Source organism: Nannospalax galili, unplaced genomic scaffold (assembly GCF_000622305.1).
Source record: "Nannospalax galili isolate Female #2095 unplaced genomic scaffold, S.galili_v1.0 scaffold269, whole genome shotgun sequence".
NCBI lineage: Eukaryota > Metazoa > Chordata > Mammalia > Rodentia > Spalacidae > Nannospalax > Nannospalax galili.
The window spans coordinates 487,955-510,418 of record NW_008359530.1 but is presented as its reverse complement, the minus strand read 5'-3'; the positions used below and the strand labels follow the sequence as shown (position 1 = coordinate 510,418).

Below are 22,464 nucleotides of genomic sequence, written 5' to 3'. Positions count from 1 at the left end.
TATTAGTGTTGTTTTATTAAATTCATACAATTAATTTCTAGTTTTGGTATACTTTAGAGAATTAATTATGCTGGGGGTGGTCAACTTGAAAGTTTTTCTTTGTTTCAAAGTAGATAGCTTTATGGAAAACAAAAGTTGCATTCAGATTTTGAGATTTGCCCTTTATCCTATGTCAGTATTTTAAATAGTCATTGAAAGACACTCCTAGTTATAGACTAAATGCTGTTGAGGGAGTTTATAACCTCTCAGCGTCCATCTAAAAACCACAGCACTGAAATTTGGTACTTACTATGCCTTTGCCAGAGTCACATCTTTTATATTTTCACTCCAAGGATGGTACTTTCCCAGGATGCACTTGAGTTCACACTCAAGGAAGAAGCCCTGAGTGTGGTCACAATGAAGCCCTGTTTGGCCAGCCAGTCACTTTCAGTCTAGTGATCTTTATAGTCACAGGTCTGTAAATGGGGGAAGAATGTCACGATGTTTGAGATGTTTTGATTCAGTTGAAGACAGCAGTTCATCATCACTGAAGTAGATGAAAATGAAGATTTACCTGTGAGCTTTGCATACCAGGCCTCTAAGCCTGTGCAAGTGTGTGTGCCTGCACACATGTGAGCAACAGCCCAATGGCAACTCCCAGTTATGGGTGCCAGGAATGGTTGTAAGGCCCATCCTCAGCTTCTACGCAATGAAACCAGCCTCTTTCCTGGTTCAGAGTCTCAAGAGAGGCCTAGATATCACTTTACTCCTGACAACAGTTCTTCTCACTCTTCTGACTCTTTAACTACTTTTTATTATTTTTATTAATGTGTGTGCATGTGTGCACGCATGTACTTGTCACAGTGTGTATGCAGAGGGTCAGAGGACAACCGTGGGTGCTAGTTCTTGCCTTAAATCTTGTTATTTGTTGCTCCATACACCAGTCTAGCTGGCCTGTGGATTACTGGAGATTCTCCTGGCTTTGCCTCCTAGCTCATCTAGGGCTAGTAAGATTACAGATATGTACTACTGTACCTGGTTTCATATGGATTCTGGGGATTTGAATTCATGTCTTTATGCCTGTGTGGCAAGTGCTTTGCCCACTGAGCCATCTCCTCAGTCCCTTAACCACTTTTAAATGTGACATTTTAAGACCATTATCCTCTTCACCTCGCTCTGCTGACTCCTGGCTCTATGAATATTTCTGACATTCCTCTCCCATGCCTTCCTTCACTTTGAAGCGATGATCACTGGAGGCTGGAGTCGGGGGGCATGGGGGTAGACCTCCCTTGACTTGGACCACATGTTCAAGGCATTTAGATTCACACTGAAGCTTTTTATTCTAAGAACAAGGTTGTGAATATGGGAGACTGTTTTATCTCTGCTCCCTAAGCTAAGTGGATGGGACCTACACAGATGGCACTGGAGGTTCAGAAAGAGCTGAGTGACCCTGAAGGTGAGGGAACCCCTAGAGCTTAGCGGGTGGAGTCCCAAGAAATATTAATACTGTACACCTGTGGCTGGGATTTGAGAATCACAGCCATGAGTACTCTCAACCTTAGAATCTCATGGTTTCTTTGCATTTTGTCAAGAGATAACCCAGAGGGATTTTCTGCAGGCCACTCTGTCTCCCCAGTCAGATCTCAGTTCCTTCGGGAACAGGGATGAAGTATCACCTGTTTTCTTCCATGTCACTCAGCATTGCTCACACCTAGACAAGATATGTATTAGGAAGAACTTCATTTCTTCAGGCAGACAGGGGTCAAGTATAATTAATTTCAGTAGTCCCACATTTTGCAAAAGATCATTTAGGGCTGGAGATGTGGATCAGTGGTTAGGAGTCTGTTCTAGTTTGCTTTTCTGATGTTGTAATAAACACCATGGCCAAAAGCAACTTGGGGAAGAAAGGTTTTATTTGGTTCACAGTCCACCACTGAGGGAAGTCTGGGCAGGGACTGAAGCAGAAGCCATGGAGGAATACCACTTACTGGCTAGCTCCTTTGCTTATGCACTAGTTCGTGCTCAGCTAGCTTTCTTATCTAGTCCAGTCCCACCTAGGGATGTACTGCCCACAGTGGGCTGGACCATCCTATATCAGTTAGCAATTAAGAAAATGCCCCACAGACAGGCCTTATTTGATCCAGGAAATTTCTCAATTGAGGGTTCCTCTTCCTAGGTGACTCTAGTTTGTGTCAAGTAGACAATAAAGTTTTACCAGGGCGGAGCTGCTCTTTCAAAGGACCTGAGTTTGGTCCCCAGCACCCACATTGGGCAGCTTACAACCACCTGCTGTTCTAGCTCCAGGGAATCTGACACCCTCTTCTGGCCTCAGCAGGCAACTGTACTCACATGCCCTACACAGGCACAAACAAATACGTATAATTAAAAATAAATCTAAAAAAACTCATGTTTTTCTCATTCACATTTGCAGAGAAAAATTTGCTTCATCCACATTGAAGAAAAACTCCAGTCTTTATAAGTAGGAAAAAAAAGCATTCCTTCATCCTTCCAAACAAGGTTCAGTACAACTGGATAACAATACATATTTCTGAAAAATACAACAGTATCTTAAATTGCTCACTAGTCTTTAAGTATAATTCAGATATTAAGGAAAAGGGCTTCTAATCACATTAACATATTATAGAAATCAAAATTAACTTACCACATAAAATAAATTAAAACATTAAATATTAACCTTTCAGTGCAACATATACAGAAGTCAGAATAATGAGTTCTAAAAAAAGCATCAGGTTCGTTATAATAAAGTCAAGGAGAAGTTGAATGTTTCAGTAAGTTATCACACTGTGAAGATGAGCTGCTTTTCAGGACTCTTTGTGTGGACACATGTGCACACCTGTATGTACACCATGTATCTTTCAAATAGACCAATGGTTGAAGAGAATAGGTCTTACACAAGAACATTAAAAGCAAACATAAGCCAGGTGTGGTGGCACACACCTGTAACCCCAGCACTCAGGAGGCTAAGGCTCAGAATGAGGGGTTTGAGGTTAGCTTAGGCTAGAGTGAGACCCTGTGTCAAAACCCAAACCAAAAGAAGAAACAAACACCCCTAAACATAAGTGTTGATGGTGTCCCCTCACCCCCTGGCCCTTTTTGAATCATACTTGGCAAGGCATGTTGGGAGGATAAGCACAGAACCTACCAAGAAGCTGGAACTTCCTGAGCAGTGTTTCCTGGAAAAGCATCCAGTGGCCCACAGGCTTTAGGAAACCTGGCTTGGGGATGCCAGGCAGCTTTTTATACCCAAAGAGAACAGCTTACCCTCCAAGAAGCTCCAGACCCACCGTCTCTTCCCTCAGTAATGTGCACCAACCCTGCTGCCTTCTCTTTCCTCATAGAAAAAGGGCCCCAGGACTACTGTGCCCATCTCTTCTGGGACATGTGACAAACTGATCCATGGCCTGGTTCTACATGCGTCCAACTGGGATGCTGTCTTCCAGGTTAGAGCTACCATTGTATCTTTCCATGGAGAAAATGTGATACGCTTACCATTACAACGCACAGAGCTCCTCGAGGTGCGTAGGCTTTTAAGAATTCATATTTCTTTTTAATTTTTAAAAAATTTTATTTATTTATTATTATTATTTTTAGTGTATGTGTACCCCCATGGTGTGAGTACGGAGGTCAGAGAACAACTTTCAGGAGTTGGTTTCTCTTCTTCCACTATGTTGGTCCCAGGGATTGAACTTAGGTCCTCAGATGCGGTGGTAATCACCTTTACACACTGAGCCATCTTGCTAGCCCTAGGATTCATTTTCAATTCATACAATGGGGATTTTCATGGTCCTCTGAGTCACTGGAACAGCTGTACTGTCTACTGTCCTGTGTGGCTGCTGCAGAGCCCTTTGTTTCTAGCTGTAATGGGCACCAAGCTTTTTGAAGGGCAAGGAAATAGAAAGAGCCTAGAATACTCACTGTGAACTGACAAAAGAGGGTTGGTACAGCTAGCCAAGAGCTCCCACTGCTATGAGATGCTTGTCTGACTATAAAATCAAAGTCAGCAAAAAAGCAAGGCTGCCATATGCTGGGGCATGGACGATGGTCCAGCCAGGCTTGTCTCAACCTCTTCTCTGATCCTTCTCAGACCTGCTACTCTGTAAAAGGGCTGATTAGGAAGGCACTTCTGGGGGCGTTTAAATTTGATTGCTTTGAAAGAGGAGGCACAGGGCTCAGCCTCTGTGACCTGCTGGACCCAAGAGCTAGAGTGTTCAGACACTAGACTGAGGTCCTCCCAGGGACCCTCATGTCTGTCCCCATCTTCTCCTACCTCTACGTTCTTAGATGCCAATTCCTCAAAACATCTTAAAGTGGGACATCTATCCTCCCACCATTAGCTGAAGAAAGTCTCATAAATACTTTCAATCAGTTCAAACTCTTAAAAGCAATCAGACCTCCAGGAGTCTCCAGCAGACTAGAAAAGATATATTGTCTGAAGTTAACAGTGTGAACTAGATTAAAAACAAGTGCTGTGCCTTTGCTGTTTTAGTACCTGGGGGCCAGGACTTGAGTCTTTCAGCAGGGTTTGCTGAGGACACAGGGGGCCAATGGAGGTCTAAAGTGCAGCTGATTGGTCTCTGAGCAGCAGGCTACACTCAGCCTTGACCCACCTGTATGACCCAAGGAATGCAAACTTAATCTATTTTCTTTAATAATTAAAAAAAAAAGACCTGCTGGGTGTGGTGGTGCCTGTAAACCCAGTACTCAGGAAGACAGTGCAGGAGGATCTTCAGTTCAAGGCCAGCATGGCTACACAGCAAGACCTTGTTTCACAAAACAACAAACCTAAATAACGATAACGTCAGCTGGAGCTGTGTCAGGGGCAATGGACAGACCCAGTTTCTTCATTTAAAGCTTTAGGCATACTGAAATAAGAGTGCCAAGTTAAGCCCTGGGGCAGATCAACGCCTAGATCATATAAAAAGAGAAAAATTCATAAAAATAGATGGAATGGGCAAGATTGAGAAAAAGGCAACATTTTCTGAAAGAAATTTCAAACTAACTTGGCACATTGAACGTCCCTCTCCTGATACATTGTGTTGGAGGTTCTGCAGGGCTGGGAGGTGGGGGGACTTTCACTTCTTAATCGGAGACCAGTCTCTTCATCAAGCAGCTTGTATGTCTCTACACTGCCATTCTGCTTCTAGACCATACCAAACAACGCAGAGACTAGGGACCAGAACCCCCTGTGGTGTTCAGGGAGCATGGAGAACATGAAAGGTGTGGTAGCAATTTTGTTAATAATGTCTACATTCTGCAAGGGAAAAAAACCCACTGGAATATTTCTCCTAATGCTTGGAAATAAATAGGAAAGTTCAATTTCTCCTTTTAAAAATAAAGCAAAACCCCAAGCAACAACATGGAAAATAAAGCTGGTTTCCTTCATGGATTTTGCCCAGTGCTAGAGCTGGGCTCATGAGGAAATTAATCTGCTTATTCAAGTGCTGGCATGTGTCTGCCCAGGGTGCCCACACAGGCTGTCTTACCCCCTTGCCTCCAACAGAGGGGACAGTCCTAGCCACTGACCTTGCTAACCTTTCTACAGCATGTATCCAGGGAACTCACCTGCTTTATGTTTTACAGGGCATGCCTTCTGAACCTCAGTCTTTGCTCCTATTGGGATACTGTCTTGGATTCTCTACAGCCCCTGGCAGGCTCACCAAGTCTCACTGTTTCAGAGGCTGGCCTTTTCTAATTGGTGTGACTTCTCAGTCAGCAGCTCATTTATCATTAAGGTGGACGTCTGCTGGGCTTATGCTTTTTACATTGACTTTTAACATTAAAAATTAAACCATTATCCATCTAATAAATATGACACAGATCCCAAAGGCAGCGACAGCTTGGGGAGATGTCAGCCGGGGTTAGGGGCTCACAGGAGGCCATGGTATCTTCATGTAACGATAGACATTTCCCCTTGTCCACTTTGTACCCCACCCAGTGAGCAGATGAGCAAACCCAGTAACAACCATGGAGTCTCTGCTTGGGACAGGTTGCCCACTGAGAAGAAACAGCCCAGAATCCATGCCTGGTAGGAAACACCAACTGACTGACGTATACACCTAGCATGGGTTAGCAGGAAAGCTAGCCCTTTGCGATTCCCGACCGACCCGTCTTTAAATCATGGTCCTTTGGCCTCTTCTCTAGAATATACTGAAGTACCCCAGCAGACAGTTCTCCACACAGTTTGAAGGTCCACAAAGGACGAAAGCTGCACAGGCTGTTGTAGATAGGGGCAAAGTCCTCAAGCATGTCCAGGCATCTGGGTACTGTTGGCAATTGTCCTGAAGAATGCTGTTCTGTTTTGAGTTGCCACAGGCTACCTGACCAAACTCCTCCTCTGGGCTCTTCAGACCACTGGTGGAAAGGAAAAATACGGTAAGCACTGTGGACCAGAGTCTAGGCATGCTGGAGAAACCCACGTGGGACAGAGACTTGGAGGTGTCATCAGCCAATGTCACCCACTTGTTTTGGTAGTCAGGCCCAAGTCCCAGTTCTAGATCAGCCTCAGGGGCAGCAACTTCTGAAACTGAGCTTTCAGTGACCAAGAGTGAGACAAGTTATAACAGAAGAGGGGGTGGGAGGAGGTAAAGGTCCCAGTCAGGAGGGCCCCAGTTCAACCTGACAGTGGTTGGTTTTCCTGTAAGGGGTGGCTTGTTGGGCAGTTTATGAGCTGGTCCAAGGCCTGGTAGTAGCATGATTTCTCCTAAGGCCACATGGGGACAGACCCATTATTTCTCAATAGTAGGCCCCGTCAATCTCAGCTGAGATGCTGAGGCTGCTTGGACTCAGTCCTTAGCTCCTCTGTCCAACTCAACCTGGACATTGTCCTGTCCTGTGGCTTCTCAGAAAGAGTGGAGAGGAGTGCCCTAGCCCAGTGGTGGGTCACATCTGTCCCAGCAGGGCTCTTACATGGCATCCCTAGTTCATTATCTGGCACACCTGCCCAGTGACACATGAGGTCATGGATGGCAGGGAGAGGTGCTGAATTCAGCTTTACTGCCTATCTTTGAAAGGCTAGACCCTCTCCTAGCTTAAAGCTAACTTTCTAAATTTGGGGATTGCAGTTGGGTGTGGTAGCATATGCCTTTAATCCCAGTCCTTGGGAGGCAGAGGCAGGTGGATCTCTGTGAGATTGAATCCAGCCTGGTCTACATAGTGAGTTCCAGGCCAGCTGGGGTTACAGGGAGAACCTATCTCAAAAACAAAAACAAAGAAAACCAAAACCAAAACCAAACAAAAAATCAAAACAATGGGGAGTGAAGAGGTGCCATTAATAAGCAACTTTACCACACACGTCCATCAAGGAATACCATAAATACTACAGAATCCACAAATTTTCCTAAAACATAAATACTTGAACATTGATGGGCTCTCTGGATGGAATAGCATCACAGGCTGGCTTGTTGGTATGGGTGGGCCTTTATAGGCCCTGTCTGGATAAAAGAGCTCTTAGACTCCAGCCATGATCAGATTTGGGTTCCTATACTGCTAGCTTAGCTCCACATCCAGGAGCTCTAAGAGTCTGGAGGTTCTCTGGAGACCTTTAATAGGCCAACTCCTTCTATTGACCAATGAGAAGGGAAAAAAAGTATCTTTTGGGACTCACTGTTTAGTTTTACAATACCTCACCTGCATTTCTGATGGTGTTTGGGATGGAACCCAGGGTACTTTCATGTATTATGGGAAAGCACCTTGCTACATCCCCAACCTCGTTTTTTAATTTTAATTTTTATAATTTAAAATATTATTTATGTGTATATATCTGCATGAGTATATGGACACATATGTGTGCAGGTGAGCATGTACCCATGGAGGTCAGAAGAGGGTGTCAGATCCCTCAGAGTTGGAATTATAGGGGTTTGCAGGACATAGCTTGTTATGTGAGTGCTGGGATCTGAACTCTGGTCCTCATGATTGCACAGCAAGTGCTCTTAACCACTGGGCCATCTTTCCAGCTCCTACTTTTTAAGAAACTGTTTCCCTTACTTGCCTGGGTTGACCTTGAACTTATGATCCTCTTCCCTCAGCCTCCTGAGTAACTGGGATTATAGACCTGAGCTACCAGGCCTGGTTTATAGAACACTGTTTTAAAAGAAGAAATTGAGATTCTGTGACCTCAGGTCACAGAGTCATCAGCTGGGAAAAAGAGCCCCCTTCTGGTCACAGACACTTTAGGATGCTCCAAACCCAAGCTGGTAGGGAAACAACCCATCTTTTTCCTCCCCCTGTTTCCTCTCAGCACTTCTACCCTGACTTGGAAATGGCAGCCATTTTCTCCACCCAGCAGTACCTCCCCAGGAAGAAAAGGGCCCCTCCCCATGGAAGCCTCCCTATACCTGTCTCAGAGTGGCAACAAGCAGTCCTTCCCTTCAGGAGGGCACTGGGCTTCTCGTGTCTGCAGACGAGGGCACGGCACCAGTCACAGTGCTTGCGGAGCTGGCAGCAGCTGGAGGTAGAAGGGGCAGTCTGAGCTGTGCTTGGCAAGAGAAGCCAGCCAGGCAGACCTGGGTACCCACCTAGCCTTCCTAAGGGTCCTCCAGAGCTTCAGCCACCTCAGGATGCTGAGAGCCTGGGAAGATGCTGACCAGTCACAAAACACCAGCTGGCTGATCTGTAGCGCCAGCAACTGTTGCTGTAGCTCTGCTCTGGCTTCTCAGGCCTACCTGACTTCAGCTTCCTTGGCTGGCTGAGGGGACAAAACAGAGACCTAGATGCTGTTTCCATAAAGGGCCAGCTGAGTTCTACCAATGTAGCCATGGCCTCAAATGGCCATGAGGATGAGTACCAGCAGATCCTGGGGTTGGGGCCATGATTCAGAAGGGGGGCCTTCATCAGGGAGCGCCATTGGGCTTGTGCCTCAGATGACCACCAGGACAGAACCTCTTATCTGTGTGAGACCTGGTTGTCTTGGAGGGCAAAAGCATGGTTTTGCCTTCACACCTAGCCCCACCGAAATGATGCTAATGTTTATTATGACCCCCAGCCTCTCACTAGCCTGAACTGTGCTGACTGACCCACAAGGGCCCTGTGCCAAACTAGGCACAAATCCTTGAGCTCAGTGACTTAGACTTTTGCCCATTTCAGGGAGTAAGTCTGGCCTGGTGCCTGCTTTGGGGAACATAATGCTGTGTTTCCCGGGGCTCTGATTGTGCTGGCCAGGCTAGTGGGCGGCAAATGTACCAAGACACAGTCTCCCTCAGTCTCCCTCAGCTGGGGGCTCAGCACAGCATCCTGGAAGACACAACTCAGAATTCAGAGGAGGAGGAGATGGTGGTGGAGAGGCAGGAAGGCTGTGTGGGTGATGTCAGCAGCATGCAGTTACAGTAGCAGGCACCTCTGATGTGTCTTTAGAATCTGTCAGGTGCCTTCTGCAAGGAGGAAGCTCTTCTGCTGCATTCACAGAGGGCTGGGAGTCACATCCAGCTTCTGAGCCCTTGCCCAGTTGTCAGTTTTCATAAGGGCCGAGGCAGAGCATGTCATTGATTTGACATTGGCATCTAGCAGCAGCACCCAGACCCACCACTGGGGGACCCACACATGCTCCAGGCCTTTGCACAGCTCGACCACCTGCCACACTGTGTGGAGAAATATTCACAGTCCTCTCTGCTCAGCTGACATCATTCCCATGTCATAACCAGCTGGTGGCTCTTGCATGCAGTTATGTTTTATATGCCTCCCCCGGCCCCTGTAGCGCAGGTGTGTGAGGGACATGACCTCAGGGGTAGCAAATACTCACTGGATCAGCACACAGGTGATAATGAGGACAGCTAGGGCCACAATGGAGACCACCACCAAGGCGGTGATGGCCTGCTTCTTCTGGCTGGCGGCCACCACGGCCAGGAGGTCCGCATGTTCGCAGCGAGCACCCACGTACCCGGAATGGCAGCTGAGGGAGAAAGGAATGTCAGTCTGTTCTTGAGGGGCTCCTTCCTCAGCTCTCGAGAGAGGGCTGAATTGGAAGAATCCAGAGCCCTCTGGGAAAGCTCAAAGAGGCTCCTATATCCTCTGAGATGGGAGGCACAGATGTGGGACAGCAACTCCCAATTCCCACCAAGGTGCTGCTTGCTGAGAGGAGGGGAAACTGATCCCCTGCTTTTCTGAGGATGGGGGACACTGTCTCTCTGCTAAGTTTTATGGCTGATAGCAGTGTTTATGATAAGAACCTCACTTGGCCAGCTGATAGAAATCCAGTTATCATTATTTTGTATGTGTACATGGTCATATGTGTGTGCATGCTGGTGTGGGTGCATGAGTGTGCACACACCTGTGGAACCCAGAGGTTGATGTTACGTGTCTTCTTCTGTCACTCTTTATGTTATTTTTGAAGAGAGGGTCTCTTACTGAACCTGGAGCTCACCTATTTGGCTGGGCTGGCTTGTCAATGAGCCTCAAATGTCCTCCTATCTCTGGGGTTATAGGTGTGTGCTGCCACACCTGTTTGTTTTTTTACCTGGGTACTCAGGTCCTCATAGTTTTGTGCCAAACATTTTATCTACTGAGCTGTTTCCTCAGCACCAAATCCAGGTTATTTTTAAATAAAATTTGTATATTCAGAATTTCAGATGAAAGAAAATGAGCTAGGTACATAGCCTGTGCTGAGCTCATCTGCTTTATCAAGTTTAATGAGTCCTGTGAGTTTTTCCCAGTGCATGGGGTCTACCCTCCTGCAACAGATGGGGGCCTGGGTCTGTCACCTAATCACAGAAGGGCTGGAGAAGTCTCAGGGCTCCTGTGAAGCCTTTCCCCAACCCCCTTGCTCCTGTGGGGTGGGCCTTGATCTACAAAATACCTCAGGTCTTAGCTGTTCTCTATGAGGAGAGAAGAAAGAGAAAAAAATAACCTTTTTTTTCCTTGTAATTTCCCAGTCTTCTAATATTAGACTTAATCACACGGATTATTTTAGGCACAAATCACAGGAGGCGGGAGGAGTGTCATCTCACCTGACTGCAGATGAGTCTTGCCTCACTCTGCAGCTGCCTCTACCACTGTTGGGTACAGCATAGTTAGCTGGGAAGTTCTGGCAACTTTGGGGGCCCAAGGTCACATCCTCAGTCTGGGCACCCAGGTGACTCTGGCCTGCAGCTAGGCCTGAGATGCAGAGGCAGAACTGGCCTGCAATCCAGAACCACATTCAAAACCCAGCAGTGCCCCTTTGTCCCAGGGTCCAGGCTGTCAAACTGACCCTTGTATAAGGGCTGGACAAGAAGGAGAAGCTGTACCCCATTTATGAAAAGAATCTGAATGATGTAAGAGTCATCACAAAGGAGGACAGAGGCAGAGACAGACACTCTCATCATGGGAACAGGTTCATATGCAGAGTGGATCTACTGCCTGGTGATGGCTGCTTGTCAGACACAGGCTTCTGCAATGCTGTTTGGTTTTTGTAATTCTGTAAATGAGGCTTCAGAGCTCCATTCAGGATGTTTCACCACAATAAGAACAAAAGAGAGGCGCAAGAGCAGAGAGGGAAGAGGGTGGTCTGGGAAGTCAGCTGCCTGGGCTGCAAGACCCCAACGCTGCAGCCAAAAGTTGAGTTCCGGCAGAGTGCCATGGGGCTGCTGATTAAGGCTGGAAGATGCTTTGGCGCCTTCCTTAGGTGCAACGCCTTGGCTGCAGTGCCCTCTATTTTAACATGTAGGATAAACCAGCTATGAAGTCTTTCTCCTCTGTGCTTAGCTTTCAGGCCACCCTGAGTCCCTATGCCTTCTGACAGTGCCATCTAAAAATGTTAAGAAATAGGAAAAGTACAGCTGTGTTAAGGTTTTCTTTTTCCTGAAATGTTCCTTGACTAGAAAAGGAATGCTTCTAAGCAAATGGGAAAGTATAGAAAGCATAATAAAGTGGGAAGAGACAGAAAAGAGACATCCATGTTGCTGCCCTGGTCCCCAAACTCTGTCAGATGCACACTTTTCATCTCATAGTGTTCTATGGAAGGAGAGAGAGAGAGAGAGAGAGAGAGAGAGAGAGAGAGAGAAACAGAGAGATGTGGGGAGAGACAGAGGGCGAGAGATAGTCTCACTCTTGTCCAGAATATCCTGGGTCTCACTATAGAGCCCAGGCTAACCTCCAATCTTCAGTAATCCTCCTGTCTCTGAGTGCTGGGATTATAGTTGTGAGCCACAATATAGGCTTCTGTGTTTATAAAGTTTTGAAGTTTTGTTTTATTTTTTAAAAAACAATTTTGTGTTTCTCATTGTCTTTACCATTTACTTAACTGACAGCTGTCAGCGGAGAGGGTACTGTTTTCTTCAGTGGTGCAGTCACTGGTAAGTTGCCCTTTCTCCAGTAACTCATCTCCCAACCACGCAGGAAACTCTCAACTCAGTGAGCCACACACACAAAGAGGACAGGAAGTAGGAGTGTGACTTGTTCTATTAGGAGGGGTTCTATCAGGAGAGGGAAGGGGGTGAGAGACAGAATGGGGTGTGTGTGAAAATGACCAAAATTCATTCTATAAATGTATGAAATTGTCAAACAGTTAAAAAAAAAAGCTAAAAAGAAACACAGACACAGACACAGACACACACACACACACACACACACACACACACACACAAACACAAACACATACCCTAACCAACTAAACAAAAAACTAAAATCTCAAATTGTGTTGTCTGTTGGGCTGAGAATGTAGTTGTGTGCCAGAGTGCTTGTCTAGCCTGCACAGAGCCTTAGGTTTGATCCCTAGCACCATAAATATAAAGCAAAAAGAAAAACAAAGCAACAATAACCCTTTGCAAACAATTTTAACGGCTTTCAGTAAGCTTTGCAGCTGTTAGCTCTGTCACTCTTCCCACTCAGATGACACCTGGTGAGCTCTAACCAGTGCTGGGCTTAGAGCTCGGGTCCGTGTTGGTATTTCAGATAACATCCTCAAAGCAGCAACTCAAAGGCAGGTACAACCTGCACAGGCTCTGCAGACAGTACTTCCTGTCTGTATGACCTTGAGCCAGGAACATCTCTTCACCATATACTCTGAATCTTCAAATGCATTAGTAATAAGTCCCACTTTATTGAGTTGAGTGCTAAATGAGTTGATATTGTGCAAAGTGCAGTAGGCAGTGCTCAGTACAAAGGCAGGCTATATCGTTGTCAAAGATGACAATAAAGGGCAGGGAATGGGTTGGGGAGATAGTGTATTTGGTAAAGCACTTGTGAACACTCAGACCTGAGTTCCATCCTCCAGGATCCACGTGAAAAAACCCACTGAGGTGACATGCTCTTGTAATACCAGCACTGCTGGTAGAGAAAGGTGGATCCCTGAGGCTCACTGGTCAGCCAGCCTGGCCTATAGGGGTGAGATCCAGACCAGTGAGAGACCCAGTCTCAAAAAATAAGGTGGGGCCTGGGGAGACAGTTTAATTGGTAAAGTTTTTGCTGTGCAAGCATGAGGACCTGAGTCTGGAACTCCAGCGCCCATGTAAAAGTTGGGCATGGTAAACCATGCTTGTAATCCTGGCAATGCGAAGTCTGGGATAGGCGATCACAGGAACTCGATGGACAACCTAACCAACTTGGTGAATATGAGGCCAGTGAGAGAGCCTGTCTTAAAAACCAAGGTGAGATCTATAGAGATGGCTCAGTACTTAAGAGCACTTGCTGCTCTTATAGAGGACCTGAATTCAGTTCCCAGTACCCATATTGGACAGCTCACCACTGCCTGTAACTCCAGCTCCAGGGAATCCATGCCTTTGGCTTCCGAAGGCACCTGATCTCACATGCACATAACCCACCTCCACCATGATTAATAACTGGCTCAGTTATTAACAATGCTTGCTGCTCTGGTAGAGGACTCAAGATCCCAACACCCACATCAGGTGGCTCACAACTACCTATAACTCCAGCTCCAGGGGATTCAACACCATCTTCTGGCCTCTGAGGGCACCTGCAATCATGTCACTCACACACACACACACACACACACACACACACATACACACACACGGAACATTTTTAGGGCTCTTTAGCTACATTATGTATGTCTTTATATGTAATGATTTATTCTTTGGCAGAGGCTGCTACCTTGGTGACTAGCCAGGTTCCTGAGATAAAGACTTGACTATCAAGGTCAACGATGAAGTTGAAGAAGTCTTTTAGAATGTTCTATATCCACTTGTGTTTAACATGGCCCACCCACAGGGCTGGGCAGAGAGTGGGTTCATTAGAACCAGTGGTTTGTGTATGGAGCTCACCTTTTCTTGATCTCTTAAAAACCAGACCCAGTGTTCTAGTTTGTTTCTTAATTCCTGTGACAAAATACCATGACCAGTACCAACTTGGGGAGGAAAGGGTTTATTTTATATTACATCTCCCGGGTCATAGCTCATCACCCGGGAGCCCAAGGTAGGAACTCAGGGCAGGAACCTGGAGGCAAGAGCTGGAACACAGGGCATGGAGGAACTCTGCTTACTGGCTTGCTTGCCTGACCCCTGCTCAGCCTGCTTTCTTATGCAACACAGGCCCACCTGCCCAGGGGTGGCACCACCCAGAGTGGGCTGGACCCTCCCATATCACACAACAATCAAGAAGATGACCCTCAGACATGGCCACAGGCCAGTTCAATTGAGGAAATTCCCCAATTGAGGCTTCCTCTATCCAGGTGTGTCAAGTTGACATTAAAGCTATCCAGCACACCCAGTCTGAGTGTGGTTCAGTGGGAGAGCGCTGCATCTAGCATATGTGGGGCCTAGGTTCCATCCCCAGCTCTGCAACAACAGAAAGGACTGGATTCACTCAGTCCTACCATCTCTCCAGTGTGGAGCTCGGGGGGACAGGTTCAGTTAGGGCTTCTTCTATGACTCCGAGTCAAAGGTCTCAGGACGATTGCCTTACTTTCCTTCTGGCACGACCTTATGCTGTCCTTGAGCCACGGGGATGGTCCTGCCTAAGGAAGCTGTGCTGGTATACCCTCAAGTGCTTATGTTGTGCTGGATGTGGAGCCTGGTATTCTAGCAGAGCTTTTGGTAATGACTGAAGTCACTACCAGCCACCTCCAGGTGTTGAGAGCTTAAATGCATCTCATGGGACCTGGAAGCTAAATCCTATTTAATTAAATCAATGACTGTTAATAGCCCCTTAAGTAGAGGCTTGGCAGCAATTTTCACAGAGTTTACTACAGACCTTTGAGGTATCAGTACCTCCAGCTATACACAAAGAAATCAAGGCTGAATGGGTTAAGTCACTTGTGTGCGATGCTTGGCAGGATTTTAACTCAGGTCTGATTTTAACTCAGGTAGGGAGAAGACAGAATCAGGGCATGGTTTTCTCCAGATATGCCTAGAGTGTGATGTTAGACTATAGCTCAACCCCCACCCCCATGTCATGTTGGGAAGATTATGGAGCTTCCATAACAGTGGCTCCTATAGCTATAGGAAATCCCCCACCCAGATCTGATCTCTTGTGTGTATGGCCTTGGCTACAGGGACACCTGTGGGTGCAGGAACGTTGCTCATGGTCACTGTCTCTGGGTGACTGTCAGAGTGAATGGCATGCCCCTATGGCAGGAGTGTTGGGAATATTTTCTTTTGTCAATGGCAATTTGTTTCAGTGGGAACAATGTCACAGACTTTAGGCACCAGGAGCATTCAGGGCCAGTGGGACACTTCAATAGTTGCCTATAGTTCCTCGTACTGAGCGGCCTCCCCCTCCTGCAGGCAGCTGCCCACTGCTTCCAGTCCACTCTACCTTAGGGGGAAGTGGGCGGCCTCTGATCTGGCCTGGAACTTGATATGCAGACCAGGTTGGCCTCCAACTCAGATATCTGCCTGCATCTGCCTCCCAAGTGTGTGAGTCACCATGATCAGCTCTTTTCTTTTAAAAATTTCATTTATTTATTTATTTATTATTTATTTATTTATATTATGTTTATGAGTGTTTGGCCTGTATGTATATAAGTCCACTTGTATGTGCAATACCCATGGGGGCCAGAAAAGGGTGTCTTATCCCCTGGAACTTGAATAACATACTGTTAGCTGCCATATGGGTGCTGAGTCCTTTGCAAGAGGAGCCAGTGCTCTTAACTGATGAACCATCTCTCCAGCCCCCTTTCATTTCTTTCCATTCCCTCATTTTATGGCATGAAATGTCATTTCAGGTTTTCTGGAAATCTAGACATTATTCTTCTGGTAGAACATGTCTAAGAAGCAGCTCCCGCCTTTGAGCTATAATCTCGGCTTGCCATGCCTTCTTTATACTTCTGTGACAGATGAGGCCCTGCCTCAAGGTATGTCAGTTTTATTGACCAGAATGTTGTGTGTGTCAACTCCTCAAAGTCGGGTGGTTCTTGAGAGCAGGGACAGCATGTTCTAGCTCTCAATGCAGGGACTCAGAGTTTCTGGTCTGGTGGGAATTAGTTAGTGAGAACATTCTTCTAGTTATATAAATACAAAAAGGTATAAGGTGTGGTCTTATTCTCCAGAGCTGATGTGCCAGCAGTGGGTAGGAAGGCAAGGCTTACCAGGTCACCAGGCCTTTGTTCAGATGAACTGTGTCTGTGCTCTCAGAGTGCTGTGCAGAGGAAGGGCATATGTCACTCTTGTGGACATGGAGCTGGAGGAGCTTTCTGATGATCTGGTTAAGGGCGGATCACTCACAACCCTCTGGGGTCATATGGTGGCAGAAGGGACTCAGCTTAATGGATTAGCAGTGGCAGCAGGTGATGGAGTCAACATTCTGCTTTGGTGTCAGACTGTATTGGAGAGTGGTGGGGATCAGAGGACTGGAGAGGACAACCCTGTCTGAGTGGTGGGTGGGCATGTCTCTGCCCATTGGCTGTAGCTGTGAGCTCAGGCCAGCACTGCTCCTCTTCTGTTATTTCAAGAGAAGCTGGGCACCTTCGAAGAAGTGTGATGCCTAGCTTCTAAAACGCCCACCAGGACTTAAAGCCACCAGACAACAACATGAAGTGTCACTTCTGTGGGCTGGATACTGCCCTTGGGCCACCGATCCAGCGGGGAAACTGAGGGAAAAAGGTGGGCATTGCATGCCCCCTAGACATCAGCTTTCCCAGCTGGCAGGGTGTCTTATTCTGAGCACTTAGCCCTGAAGAGGGACTTGTGAAGAGCTTGTGGGAACGATCCTCACATTTCTCTATAGAGGAGGGTTCACCTGCAGAGGAAGATGCCAGTACCTTCCTTGGAAACAACAGAGCTTGGTGACTTGAGGTGAATTTCGGAGGGATCCATCCATGTCCACCTTGTCATATTTACAATGGACAGATGACAGTCTGTAAACATCCTTTCTAAATTTTCATGGCTTCCACTGCTCAGAGGCTAAAATAAAAGCTCACTTCCAATAAGCCCTAGAAACATCTTTTCCTGCCTTCCCAATAGGTTGGAGCCTATAGCAGTCCCACCCCCGGAGACCCCAGGCCTGGGAACCTCTGTGCTTGTTGTCCATTCGTCAGTTCCCACATCTGCTCAGTGGCTTTCCTCCAGGTCCTTTCTTCCCTAAACCACTGGCCATGGTGATCACTGGATGGCTCTTTTTTGCTGGGGTGTGTGTGTGTGTGTGTGAGTGTGTGTGTATGTGTGTGTGTGTGTGTGTGGTTTGTCTTTTTGAAGCAGGGTCTCCCTGTAACCCCAGCTGTCCTGGAACTCACTATGTAGACCAACCAGGCTGGCCTTGAACTCATAGAGATCCGCCTGCCTCTGCCTCCCAAGTGCTGCACCACCACGCCCAGGTGTGTTTTTTGTGTATGGGCATGTATGCATGCATGTGGTGGTCAGAGGCCTGAAACAACTTTGAATGGTGGTCCTTTGCCTTCACCTTGCTTGAGACAATGTCTCTCTTGTTTGTTGCTGCTTACACTAGGCTAGCTGGTCCTGAAGCTCCTATGATTCTCCTGTGTCTGCCTCTTATCTCCTGGTAGGGAATGCTGGGATTACAAACATGTACCCTATAGCATCTGGCTTTTTGTGTGGGTTTTGGGATCTGAACTCAAGGTATCAGGCTCTTGTGGCAAGCACTTTACTCCCTAAGCTACCTTCCCAGCCCTCATCATTGGCTCTTGACTAATGACATTCAGAGCCTATTTTGACAAGGCTCCCCTGAAGGTGGAGGCCACCAAGCCATGACATCCCTCCTTGTTCTGTGACTTGCTTACTCTCTATATGTCCTACCAGTTATTTCGTAGGATGGATGAAAAATGTCTGGAGTGCCAAGGCCACTATAAAGGCTCCCAGGTACCCGGATCAATGCCTTTGCCCAGAGACTCTAAGCTGGAAACTAAACTCTAGTCAGACTTTGCTGAAATGCTGTTAAAAATGCAGACCTGGAGCCAGGTATGGTGGCATAAGCCTTTCATCCCAGCACTGGGGAGGCAGAAGCAGGTGGATCTCTGTGAGACAGAGGCCAGCCTGGTCTATATAGCAAGTTCCAGGTAAGCTGAGGCTACAGAAAAACCTTGTCTCAAAAAACAAACAATATCTCTAAAAACTATCAAATCAAACCGCAACACGGCAAGCTCTCGGTACTCCTCCTCCATCTGAGGAACCTGACTTTAGGGCAATGATCTGGTAGCATGCCCCTAGACCTGTGGTTCACATCCTCCAATTTGCCCAAACTGCTAAGTTTCAAGAATCCTCCAACCAGCCTCATGGAAGCAAATGCTCTTTGATTTGGGTGCCCAACCACCCCCAGCAGATGAGGGGACACTTAGACACTTACACACATGCTGGCTTGTCCTCCTGTACCAAAAACCTGCAAGTCCCATGGAAGCAGAACTGAGTGTGGGAATCCGGGCATTCGTTGAAGTGAGACACCACTGCAGCAGCCACAGGTGGGTCTGCAAAGGGAGAAGAGACGAAGATCAGACCCACACGGTTCACATGTGCCTCCTTCAAGAGGTGACTCCTGTCTCCACCCAGGGCCCCCTCAAAGCTCTCATTCCTAAAGCTAGGCAGGACCCCAGAGTATTTCCTGGTTATTTTTTCTGAGACAACAAAACAATTTCCTCAAAAGGCTTTGATGTGATTCAAAGATAGCTGCTTAATTTCAATTTGGCAAATTGGTAACAATCTTTTTTTTAAACAACAACAACAACGGCCCTCATAAAATTTATTTGCAGCTGGTGTGGTGGCACATATGCCTGTAATCGCAGCACTCAGGAGATGGAGGCAGGAGGATCAGGAGTTAAAGGCCAGCCTCAGTGACACAGGAGTTAGAGGTCAGCTTGAGTCACATGACACCTTGTCTTTAAAAAAAAAAAAAAAAAAAAACCAGAAAATGAGGATGGGGAAATAGTTCAGTTGGTAAAGTGCTTGCTCTGCAACCACGAGGACCTGAGTTGGAGCCCCAGCATGCCATGGTAGTGAGGAGTGTAATCTCAGCACTGGGAAGGAGCCAGGCAGGGCCCTGGGGCAACCCTGGCCAGCTGAGGGCAGACAGAGCTCTGTGTCTTGTAACAGTGTAAGAAGGATGCTCATTTGGTAGAAATATACTGACACATGTAGGATGGGTTCAACTTTCCCTACTTCTGTGCTCAGAGAGTTTTCAAAGCAGACACGAGTAATGGAAGATGAAATCTTCAACAATGTCCCCCAAATACTTGAGACATGAGTAATGGAGGATGAAATCTTCAACAACATCCCCCAAACACTTGAAGAAGCGCCTGCCAGTGTCCATTCTCCTGTGCTTCACACTGCTCAAGAAGCCAGAAAGTTCAAACTATGAAAAAACTCTGTGTAGTAGTCACAGTAAGGATAGATGGCAGGCTGGGCTCAGTGACCTCAGAGTGCAGGGTGAAAATGAGAAGCTTGCGGCTTAGAACACACACTTCTCATCCTTTGTGTTTTGAGATAGTGTCTCATGTAGCCCAGGCTGGCCTAGAATTCACTGTTACTGGGCTGGCCTTGAACTCTTGTTGCTCCTGCCTCTCCTTCCCAAGAGCTAGGAATTGAAGTCAGGGTTTTTTGCATACTAGTCAAGCACTACCATCAGAGCCACACCCTCAGTCTGCTTTTGGTCCCTCATGCAGTCACCTATCTGCCTGCTGTAGGATAACTGTTACAACCACTAAAAGGCATTTAAAAAATCTTTTGCTGCTGGGTGTGGTGGCGCATGCCTTTAGTCCCAGCACTCAAGAGGTAGAGACAAGACTGTGAGTTCAAGACCAGCCTGTTATATATGGAATTCTAGGGGCTATGTAATGAAACCCTGTCTCAAAAAAAACCAAAAAAAAACCCAAAACAAAAAACCTCTGTTTTAATTACAGTGATATATTTGCTTTTCAAACTTCTTGGGATCTTAACACATTTCCTAATTACAAACGTGATTCATTTTTTTAAGATACCAAAATATAATAAAAACCACCTTAGATAATAAAATGCATCTTTACAACCCGGCGAGAGCCATAAAAGCACACATCGCACATGACTGAGAGCTTCTGGCTCCTGTTCTAAAAGCCATGCACAAAGCATATTGCAACTGGGGAACTGTCCTTGAGTGGGACCTATAAAAGGACACCCCAACACCACAGCATGGTCATTCCCAAGACCAGAGCATTTCTACCAATGCTACAAGGGGAAGGTTGGGGAGGGCTTTGCCATGTACCAGACAACTTCCTTAACTCATCTGTGTCAGGGCAGGTGACCAACCAGGGATGGGCTTTGCCTAGGTACCACGTCCTCATTGGGGAACGGGGTGAAAGTGCTTCCAGTTTATAGAAGTGAGTATTCTGAGGGAACCCGAGTCCCCAATATGTTCCCCCAAGATTGCGACTCTGTCTCTCAGCGTCTTCTTCCTCCTTCTTTCCTCTTCCTTTCTTCCTCCCTCCCCTTCTCTTCCTCCTCCCTCCCTCTCCCCTTCTTTTTCCGCTTTCTCCTCCTTTTCTTTCTTTTTGAGACAGGTGTCCTCATGTGGTCCAGACTGGCCTCAGATTCACAGCAATCCCCTGCCTCAGCTGAGTGTGGAATTATTAGTGTGTGTCACCACACCTGACTTTTCATCTCCTCTTTCTCCTCCCCTCCCTTCTTTCCTCCCTTTCCCCCTCTTTCTTCTCTTCCTAAAAACTCAAGAAAATATCAAGAGACAAAAGGTCTAGAGACTTAAAAATACAGTCAGGTAGAAAAGGGAGGGGTGAAAGCCAGCAGGGAATAGCCAAAGGAGAGCTGCCCTGCCAAACACATGGAGGGCAGGGCGGGGCAGTGGTCCCCAGGGCTCAGGGACTTCTCCTGCAGGTACCAAGTCAGATTAGCACCAGATTAGTTGATAGGAAAAGCAAATGTTCAGGTGAACAGCCCTGCACCCTGCACTTACCAAGGCTGGAGTTTCAAAGCTGCCTAGTTCCTGTTGTGAAATTTACAAGAGCCCCCTCCATCAGGGGACCCTCCACCCATCCTGTGGACACCACTGCTCTCCAGAGAAGCTATGGAAGAGAGACCACAGACCCACTAATAGGGCCTGGAGCCTGGCCCCTGTCATAGGAAGAGGGTCTGGAACAGCAATCCGGGATGGGGAAATCCTGGTTCAGTTGACAGGAGGTTCAAAGGGTCAGGCAGACACCATCTGCACAAAGACTTCCGGGGGTGCAGAGGTGGCGGCAGCCACACCCTGAGCAGTCTTGAATAGCAGCCCTAATTGGACTATGTATCTAGTTAGTTGGCGGGGGCTGGTGAGTCTGTGGCTCATTACTCTTACCCAGATGTAGGAAGCCAGGAACACATTTGCCTGTTGCAAAGCTGACACCAATTACAGTTCTTCCATCACTTCCTCAAGCAGCCCAAGTAACTTTCTGCCTCATTCAATGTGACATCTAGCTGTATCACCCAGCCAAGGCTTGCAGTCTGGGGCCAACTACTTTCAGAGGTAACTAACCCTTCTTCAATGTCTGGGAGAAAAGAATTTAGTAAAGACAAGTCTTCCTGTATCTCCCAGCACAACCAGGGAAGACCAGACACTGGAAAGGTTCCCCCTGCAGGGCGGGGAAGACATCTCACCCTGAGGCCTGGCTGGAGTCCCCAGAGTCTAGGAAGGCTGGGTGGAACTCTAACCTCAGGACCAGTGTTACACATGGGCCACGTGTGAAGGAAAGGTTGGTGTAGACTTCCTTAGTAGGAGAAGTGCCACACTGAGCTCAGGGGTGAACTCTCTAGACACATACACCTACCTATCTGTCCCCTTGGTGGGTGAGGGCACTTGGGGGTGGTTGAGAATGCTCTGTAGACTTGTTTTTGTTTGCTTTTCGTGGTTTGTGGCTTTTTTCCCCCTACACAGTTCACTTTATAGCCTTGACTGGCCTGGAATGCACCATGTCATTTGGGCTGACTGAAAACTCCTGGGAATCCTCCTGCCTCACCCTCCAGAGTGCTAGGATTGCAGACATATGTCACCACACCCGGCTCCTTTGGACACCTTACAAAGGATCCTGAAGAGGAAGGATGCTACATTGTAGCTGCACCATTGGCCTTTACTAGAGACAGGAACAGCTCCTGTGAGACAAGAGGGCAGGTTTCAAGGGAGTAGAAGCCA

At 47.1% G+C, this 22,464-nt stretch overlaps 1 protein-coding gene across 2 annotated transcripts in view; it reads right to left on the bottom strand.

Moving 5' to 3' along the window:
• Positions 1-2,432: 2,432 nt before the first annotated feature.
• The window catches only part of Tgfa (transforming growth factor alpha), a 91,065-nt gene continuing 71,033 nt past the window's right edge, over positions 2,433-22,464 (bottom strand). For both annotated transcript variants that reach the window (XM_008823245.3, XM_029558744.1), the window contains 4 exons: positions 18,664-18,781; positions 9,734-9,883; positions 8,334-8,443; positions 2,433-6,351 (listed from right to left, as the gene is read on the bottom strand). In XM_008823245.3, the coding sequence (XP_008821467.1) occupies positions 6,344-6,351; positions 8,334-8,443; positions 9,734-9,883; positions 18,664-18,781 (386 nt within the window). In that variant the 3' untranslated portion in view covers positions 2,433-6,343. The remainder of the gene's footprint in view (positions 6,352-8,333; positions 8,444-9,733; positions 9,884-18,663; positions 18,782-22,464) is intronic.